Source organism: Juglans regia, chromosome 3 (genome assembly GCF_001411555.2).
Source record: "Juglans regia cultivar Chandler chromosome 3, Walnut 2.0, whole genome shotgun sequence".
NCBI classification, from domain to species: domain Eukaryota; kingdom Viridiplantae; phylum Streptophyta; class Magnoliopsida; order Fagales; family Juglandaceae; genus Juglans; species Juglans regia.
In genome coordinates this window covers 10094163-10103198 of record NC_049903.1, presented here as the reverse complement: position 1 = coordinate 10103198, position 9036 = coordinate 10094163, and the positions used below count along the sequence as shown (strand labels likewise).

General features: G+C 43.3%; 1 protein-coding gene across 1 annotated transcript; it reads left to right on the top strand.

The window, feature by feature from the left end:
- LOC109014999 (nudix hydrolase 2-like) lies at positions 1 to 8483 on the top strand. Its single transcript, XM_035688834.1, has 8 exons — positions 1 to 219; positions 641 to 706; positions 906 to 1043; positions 7157 to 7234; positions 7334 to 7384; positions 7528 to 7562; positions 7664 to 7772; positions 8034 to 8483. The coding sequence occupies exons 1-8, from the start codon at positions 46 to 48 to the stop codon at positions 8214 to 8216; spliced, it is 834 nt and encodes a 277-aa protein (XP_035544727.1). The 5' UTR covers positions 1 to 45; the 3' UTR covers positions 8217 to 8483.
- Positions 8484 to 9036: the final 553 nt, after the last annotated feature.

Below are 9036 nucleotides of genomic sequence, written 5' to 3'. Positions count from 1 at the left end.
TAGACCTAGGACTAGGTGGTCGACTTACGTAGTGTCGACGGAGCCATGTCGGAGTCTGGGACGCAGCAGGTGTTTGGTGAAACCGAAAATTCCCTACTAACTGCGGTGAATGATGAGTTTGGAGGGGTCATTGTGGAAATGGAACCCCAGCAGCACCCCATGGACGCTGCTGCCTTCGGCTCTGTGCTTAGAGCTTCCATTTATCATTGGAGAGAGCAGGTGATTTTTCATTTTCTGGGACTTATCTATCATATTGCATGGTTGTTCAAGGAAAGAAAAGAAATGATATGGAAGTACGTATCATATACAGTACTAAGTTATTTAATCTAAATTAATGAAATGAAATATTATAGAATTAATCACCGTACGTGCGTTTATCTTCAAAACTAAAAAAGAGATAAACTTAATTATTAATTGATTTATAATATTATTGTATATGACATTGATCTATTTCTTGGTGTCTGCATTTTTTCTTTTCCCCCAACGGGTGCTTTTTGATTATCTCCTCGTCTTCATATTTGGGTTATTTGCAAAGCCAACTCCATCACGCGCGTGTATTAATGTATTTGCTCAGGAAAATTAAGAAACATTCCTCATTCGTGTTGTGCAAATTAATTTATTGTTTTTTTGTTATATGTAGGGGAAGAAGGGAGTTTGGCTGAAATTACCCATTAAGCTAGCCAATCTAGTCGAACCTGCTGTTAAGGTGATTTCCAAACCCCAGCTCGCCCGGTGAAATTTTTTTTTTTTCTTTTCTTTTCTCATTAAAGTTTGGAGTTTTGATACCTCAGAGCTGACGGCCGGGAAGAAAGGGTTCAGGTGTACGTGACGATTATTCAGGCTGATATTTTGTCCATAGATTACCTTAATTACAACGGTCATTATACTCTTGTACGTACGTGCAGGAAGGATTCTGGTACCACCACGCGGAGCCGACATACTTGATGCTCGCATATTGGATTCCAGGTGGAGTACATACCCTTCCTGCGAATGCCAGCCACCGAGTGAGTATTGGTGCATTTATTATGAACGACAAAAGAGAGGTATATCTTTCACCATAAATATTACATCTCCATCGATCTTAATGCTTTCTAGCTATAGAACTGTTGATGCGTTACTAATATCGAATTCCAAACCACTTGCATGAATGCATTGTAGATCTTTGCATGTTAAGGACGTAAGTCTCCTCACATGTCGGGATGGGGGAGAGTTATTTTCGGGTATACGGAGATGACAAGTTTCGATAACATAGCTTGAAGCCAACGGAGGTGGTAAGGAGCGGCGGTGTGGTACTCGTACGTAAATTCATAAAAGTGAATAAAAAATAAATATATAAAATATAAACAAAGAGGAATATATAGATTTACGTAGTTCAATACAAGACTTACGTCTATGGGTCGTTTGTGGACAAATCTACTCTAATGAGAGTATTTTACAGTCACTCATAGTCTCTTATAATTTACAATACAAATGGAGTTTGAACCTCTTTAACCCAGAGAAGTTAAAGATAGAGTTTCCCATTTGGAGGATTAGAAGCCCTCTCTCTCTCTCTCTCTCTCTCTCTCCATTCGTTGGGTTGCCCATTCTTTTAGTCAACTTAATCCCTTGAGCCCCTGTCAATGGTAGATGAAGAATCGACTTTATGTCACTTCAAGTCATCCGTCCCCCATTTTTCGTCAAACTTCCTTGACTTGCCTTTTTTCTTCTGACACTTTGCTTTTTCTTTACTCATCTTGTCCCTTCCTTTCCTCTTTCTTGTCTCTTTTTACTTCCTAATGATGACCCCTCCTTCATGGATTGGGTGTGGAGTATTATATTGGGCTTGAGATATTTATCCCCTTAAGTATGCCTGCGATTCTTAAGGTCTACTTGCTCAATAAGAAAACCTTGAGAATCTGCAAGTCAAGTTTTGATAGAGATAATCTCGTAGAATCTTGTAGAAAAATAAATTATGGGGGTCGGTCTCTGGCTTTCTGTTTGTTTGCGCAAAGCAATGAAGATCTCTGAGTGCGAAGTTCGACTTGGAGAATCGAGCTGGAGATGACTCAACCACGCAAGGTGCGAGCATGAAATTCGGCTTGGAGAACTAGGCGAGAGATGACTCAATTGTGCAAGGTACGAGTGTAGAGCTCGACTTGAAGAACTAGGCGGGAGATGACTCAACCGCGCAAGGTGCGAGCACATAGCTCGACTTAGGTGCCAACTTTTGTCTAATAATCGAACGCTTGGATGGTTTCGCATGATTGTTAGTTAGCAAAGAGTGTGTATTCTTGTGATCATTTTTGTCATTGATAGAGTTAGAGGACTTTTTGCCCTTTGTATGAGTTGTTTGATGTTCCCATCTTGGTGTTGATGTTAGAATTTTTTTGTAGTATATCTTGCGCTTAAGTGGTCAGGGAGCCTATCGACCCCTTGGGTCCATCTTAGGTAGTTGTCGAGTCTGTCGACTTGTTCTCAAAGATAACCCGCGTGAGGTGGTTGTAGACTTTGGAAGCTCATTCTTGGATAACCTGTTGGCGGCGGTTGTGGCACGAGTGTCACCACTTGATTTTTGTTGGAGAAGTCGCTAGGCAGGAGATGACTTGACCGCGTTCAGGTGAAAAGAGATGGGACACTTAGGAGAGGTGTTTCCTCAGTTGTTCGCCGATGCAAGCGCGAAGCATCGACTTAAATAACCAGACGGGAGATATATGACACTTAAGGAGATGTTCTCGATTGCATTGGGTATCGAGGAGATATGTGACACTTAAGAGAGGTGTTCCCTCCTTTGTTCATAGGGTACGAGCTTAGAGCATCAACGTAAATAACCAAGTGGGAGATGTGCTCGACTGGATGGTGATGAGAGATGAGACACTTAGGAGAGGTGTTCATTCCTTTGTTCACCTGGTGCAAGCACGGAGTATCGACTTAGATAACCAGGTGTGAGATGTGCTCGATCGTTATAGGTGGCGAGGAGAGATGAGACACTTACGAGAGATGTTTCCTCATTTGTTCTCTGGGTGCGAAAGAGAAGCATCAAATTAGCTACTTTGGTGAGATACTTGCTCGACCGTATTGAGGTGAGGAGGGATGACACACTTAGAAGAGGTGTTCCCTCTGTTGTTCGCTAGGTGTGAGCGCTGAGCATTGACTTTGTTGCTGTTGAGGGAGATGTAACCTAACTGCACTATTGGGGGGGGGGGGGGGAGACATAGCTCGACTGCGCTTTGTTCACTGGGTGTGAATGGGAAGCATCGACTTAGTTACTTTGGCGGGAGATGTGCTCGACTGTGTTGAGGTAAGGAGGGATGGATACTTAGGAGAGGTGTTACCTCCGTTGTTCGCCGGTGCAAGCGTGGAGCATCGACTTTGCTGCTGTTGCTGGAGACGAAGCTCGATTGAGCTAACGCGATGAAAGACAGAGCTCGACCACATTATTGTGATGGGAGATTGAGCTTGATCAATTGGGTGGGACGGGAGACAGAGCTCGACCTTGCTGTTGGGGTGGGAGACAGAGCTTGATCGCGCTGCTGAGGCAGAAGACAGAGCTCTACTGTGTCGAGAGACAGAGTTTGATTGATTTGGTGAGGTAGGAGAGGAAGCTCGATCACGCTGCTGGGGAGAGAGATAGAGCTCGACCGCATGTAGGCCTGCAAGGGAATTGTGGTAAGAGGTGCACGTTGCATGGCTCATGCAAAGTGCACACGACTTTGCTCCTCATGAGCCTCAAGTGCATGGCGGTGTAATACTCCATGCACTATCAACATGTGAGTGTGAGGGACTGTGGGAAGGTCTCTCCGTGGTGGTAAAATGCTCTGGATGGGCAAGGAAGTTTGCCTGTCGTGGTTGGTCAGGTGAGGCGAGGCCCACCATGGGTGGCTTACGTGGTCAGGGACTGCAATGCTAAAGGCAGAAAAGGCTGGAGCATCTGCTGGTGGTCGGCGGTTGCTTCACCGACCCACTAAATTGTACATGCATAATACGTCGTGCATACCCGCACACAATGTACGTTGCACGAGTGGTTGGGCTATAAGGTTGGGCAACTATGGCCATGTGAGGTTCGCGGCTGGCAAAAGGATGCTCGCCGTGAGGGGTGGCGGGCATTGTGCCCGCTATGCGTGGTAGTGGAGTGCACGGTGACGTGCACCCTTGGCCCTTCGCTTGTGCTGCCCAGGGTGGCTCACAGGGCGAGAGAAGTTATGGTGTTGAGGGACGCCCCTCGGTGGCCGAGGACTTTTGGCCGAGCAACTAGTGGCGAGGAACAAACTTTGGCTTGGTGACTTTTGCGGATGAGCAGCTTGTGACTGAGGGGCTCCCTGGCGAGGAGGCACACTAGTAGCCAGCTCACGTTGGTGAGGAAGCCTATAGCGGCAAGCTTAAGGAATTTTTATGGAGAGGAGTTACATTGGCTGCATGCATGGTGGGATAGCTGCCAACTTGCGTGTTGGTGAGATCCTTTAGGCGGGCAAGCGTGCATGTGGTGGCGAGGTGGTTGCCTGCCCCTGTGGATGGCAGTAAGATGGTCGAGCAGACCATTGAGGTCGAGGAAGCTGTTATTGCCCGCCATAGGATTGGGTGAGGACTTGCTGTTGGCGAGAAGGACTTCATGGGCGAGAAGCTGGTTACTAGGGAAGTTGTGGCTGAGAAGCTCGTGGCTGAGCAACTCACTGTGCGAGCTGGGGTGACAGTGGCAGAGAGTGTGCCCGAGGGACACCTCACTAGTGACAGAAATCGCAGGCGGTCCTAGTGGAGGATAGAAGAGGCCCCATCTGGACGCATGTTGACGTGCATCTGTTGCACGTATTGTGCACAGGGACTACTTCAGTGGCGACAGAAGATGCTAGCGATCCGAGCTGGTGGCCGCCTGTACCTTATCGAGCTCACGGTGGTGGGAGTTGGTCTTTGTGAGCCTTAGGACACTGCACAACATGTTTTTAGGCCGGATGGTCTTCGTAGGTGCTATCCGTCTGCTAGGAGTGGTGGCTGGACGGCAGATGGAGCTGCTAGTGATGACGATGGTGAACTTCGACTGTCATGGGGCAACTGGGTGCAAGATGACGTGCACCCATTGTGTGTTGTGCATGGCATTGTGCATACCATGAGGGCCATGGTCTATTTGTATTGTGCACTTTAAGTGCACAATGCGCGTCTGGTATTGGGTTCTCGCCTCTTTTGTTTTTCTAATAGAAATATTAATAAAAATAAGAGATGGAAAGTTGAGAACACTTACTTGAGAGGAATTTCATCTGCTTGTTCAGGGAAGATTTCGTAGCCAAAAAATATCATTCTCCCACTTCCAGCACAAAGAATAATTGAATCCTATAGACTTCGTCAACTGTTAAGGACTTGAATCTCTCCACAAGCCAAAATGGGAGAAATAGTCATTCCCAGATGCACAGAGATGCTCCAGATCTTGATGAAGTGGTCTGAAACCCAGGGAGGTGGCCTGGAACGATAGTACGATGTTCGCACGTACATTCATAACAATAAATAAAAAATAAATGCAAAAAACGTAAATAGAGAGGGAGACACACATATTTATGAGATTCGGCACAGAGCCTACGTCTACAGATCATTTGGAGGCAAATCTACCATAATGAAAGTATTAAAAGTTACTCACAATCTTTCGTAACTCGTAGTACAAATGGTGTTTGAACCCCTTTAACCCAAATAAGTTAATGATGGAGTTTCCTGTCTGAAGGTTGAAGAAGCTCCCATTTTCTCTCTCTCTCTCTCTCTCTCTCTCTCTCTCTCTCTCTCTCTCTCTCTCTTCTTTCATTGGATCATCCCCTTCTTTTAGTTGACATGATCCCTTTTATTGATCTCTGTCAATGGTAAGTGAAGAATCGACTTTATGTCACCCATCCCCCTTTCCGGCTGGCTTTCCTGACTTGTCTTTTTCCCTCCAACACTAGGGGTGAAAATTGAAGGTATCGGTGCGGTTTTGGTTTAGAATCGAAACCGCACCAATCCCTTAAAATGAAGAAAATTTATATCGAAACCGGCCGGTGAAGGGGGAGAAAACCGTCGATATCGGTCTCGGCGTAACTACGGTCGGTTTGTCAACGTCTTCGGTTGCGACGGAGGTGACCTTGCTACTGCGTGCGATCTGCAAAGTCTCGGTGAGAGAGAGAGAGAGAGGGGGCAGTGTGAGAAATGAAGAAGAAGGAGAGACAAGAAAGAAGAAAGAAAGGTTGTGGGATTTAAAACCCTAGAGGGAAACAGCGCCGTTTCACTTACTTAATATATGTATAATTAAAAAAAAAACATTTTATCAGTTCAGTCAATTCAGCGGTCCGGCCTAGGATCAAACAGGGACTGAGCCGCTGTACATCGGTTTTTGGCAAATCCAATTGCTCCCCGACCGGTTCTACGTTGGTTTCGAGCTCAGACAGTCGGTCTGAGTCGGTTCCGATCGGTTCTCCAATTTCTGGTATAGCCCTATCCAACACTTTGCTTTTTCTTTCTTGAGCTTGTCTCCTTCTTATCTCTTCTTTATCCCTTCTTACTTTCGGATGATGACGGCTCCCTCATGGACTGAGCCTGGAGTATCATATTGGGCTTGGGATATTTGTCCCCTTATTTGCAATTAATACTTCCATTCCCGGTACACATCTTAATCTCTATGCTCTTTTCTCCCGAAGCTTCATCAATTCTTCCCATTCAATGCGAATCGAATTCGATCTGATTATTCGGCCAAGCTGCATCAGAGTGCATCTAGTTCCAGCTGTTAACTTTTGACTTTTCTTTTCGATTAATTTTACGACGGCTATGCCACGAATGAAAGGCAACGCGCCTGGCCTCTCATCCATTAATTCTAACTTTTCAGATCTATCTACTCGTTTTTCCCACTTCAAAAATTGTTATCTTTGGTTCCAACTCCAGTCATCTTTCATTGGACCTCATTATTTGAAGTCATAAACACTAGTTTCTATGTCTCTGTCTCTGGCACTTGCGCGCATTCTCGATCCTCGTTTCCGTCCATTCCTTAGTAGTTAGTACAGTTTTCACTTTTCAAATTTTAGCAACCACCTATAGGGCTATACTACTATGGCTCACCAGATTTGAGACCCCTGTATAACTTTATACCTCTTACATACTTCATTAGAGAAAATTACATTGTTAGCGAGTCTGGTCATGTCTGAAATTTCTGGTTTTCAACTGGTACGGCCTGTAGGTGCTAGTGGTCCAAGAAAAGAATGGGACTTTCCCGGGGACAGAAGTCTGGAAGTTCCCCACAGGAGCTGTCGATGAGGTGAGTGCTCAGGCATCAGGCTAAGCTCTTCATCTTACATGTAAATTGTAAGCTATGCATTGTGTATAGTCTCCTTATTCAACTTTATCATCGCCGAAGGGGGAAGATATCTTTGCAACCGCAGTGAGAGAAGTTAAAGAAGAGACCGGCGTAAGTGATCATGAATTTGTTGTGGGCTTATATATATTTTTTGATTAAATTTGAGTTATTACTAATGCCAATTGTTTTAGCCATTTATTTTATTGATGTGATTTTATTTCCAAAATTTGTGGTACTTCTACTCTCGACTTCAGATCGACTCAGAATTTGTTGAAGTACTAGCATTCAGGTATCAGATTTGCTTCAAATCAGATAGTTTGAAAAAATACGTGTTGCTGCCATGTATATAATTTTTGTTCATTTTTTGTTTTTACTTGAAAAAATTTACAGACAAAGCCACAAGTTCTTCTTTGAGAAGTCGGATTTATTCTTTGTTTGCATGATGAGACCCCTTTCCTTTGACATCCAGAAACAGGAATCAGAGATACATGCAGCTGAGGTAATTAGTTTTTTTGAGCATCAGAAAGATATTGATCTATTTTTCAGTACTTGACCTGCATGTGGAAACATCTTTTCTTATACGAAGGAAATGCTTCAGTTGTTGTTTAAACTGCATGTGTTATTTTAGTGTGATCGTTGTGTATATTTAACGAATAAAAGAGTACTGAAAATATATAATGAGACCCATGCAGTAGCATCGTCTGCTGTAACCCACAAATTAAATTAAATCGCCTCACACATTAATCATAATTGCCTGCAGTGGATGCCATTCGAGGAATATGCAGCACAGCCATTCGTCCAAAGAAACGAGCTTATGAAGTATATAAACAATACATGTTTGGCAAAGATTGATAGCACGTATTCTGGGTTTTCTCCGGTGCCAATAACATCAAGTTTTTCTGATGAAAAGAGCTATTTCTATTTTAATACATCGAGGCCTTAATAGGGAGTACTATTAATGCATGTGTCCATCAGCCGGCCATCCTTCGAATTACAGTACTTTTACTCGCATATTGATTTTTACAATTTTATAGATATAAGCATTTTTTATCATAATTTTGAAGATTAATGCTACTGTAAAGAATACTACCAGCTAAACAAGTAGTAAACCTGCTGTTTATGATAGTCATTCTTTCTGGAATAAGATCAGAAAGCTGGAATGTTTGTTGTTCTATACTAACGTATAAACGAAAAAAGATTAACAAACAGATTCTGTCCAATTCGAGAAGCTTTAATTCATGTTTTGTTAACTTCTTTATGTTCGATGAGTAAGCTAGCCATGCATGATCATGAGTGTGAGCAAACAAACAATGATAAGACTCTGATATCATAATATCAGAGCATCCAATTATCCAAAATGTATGCTAGGAGCTGTTGGTAGAGACTAGAAAATCATGCAAACATGCATGTATTCATCATGACCAAGCGTGCATATTGTATCCATCCATTAAGAACGGCAGCCAATTTCGCATCATATCAATATATTTACAGTGAAAACTCTGCTGCATGCACATCATGTATAAGAGCATTCACATTGGCTTGGCCAAATGAAAAAATTAGTTAAAATTTACATAATTGATGTACAAAGCACCTCACATTAGATTGGTCAAATCTAAAATAAGATGGACTTATGCTACAGTGATTGGCCAAAGATGGAGAACTACTATTGATTCATCAAACATTAAAATACTAATTTCTCACTTCAAACAAGCATTAAAATATTAGTTTCTCACTCCAAGTATAAATACTATTTGGTTTGTATT

What these genes read in the sequence shown, in the direction of transcription:
- LOC109014999 (XM_035688834.1), top strand. Translation starts at nt 46, where the DNA reads ATGTCGGAGTCTGGGACGCAGCAGGTGTTTGGTGAAACCGAAAATTCC. An exon ending in TTTATCATTGGAGAGAGCAG is followed by an intron (nt 220 to 640) that starts GTGATTTTTCAT and finishes TGTTATATGTAG; the next exon opens with GGGAAGAAGGGAGTTTGGCT. An exon ending in CCACAGGAGCTGTCGATGAG is followed by an intron (nt 7,235 to 7,333) that starts GTGAGTGCTCAG and finishes TCATCGCCGAAG; the next exon opens with GGGGAAGATATCTTTGCAAC.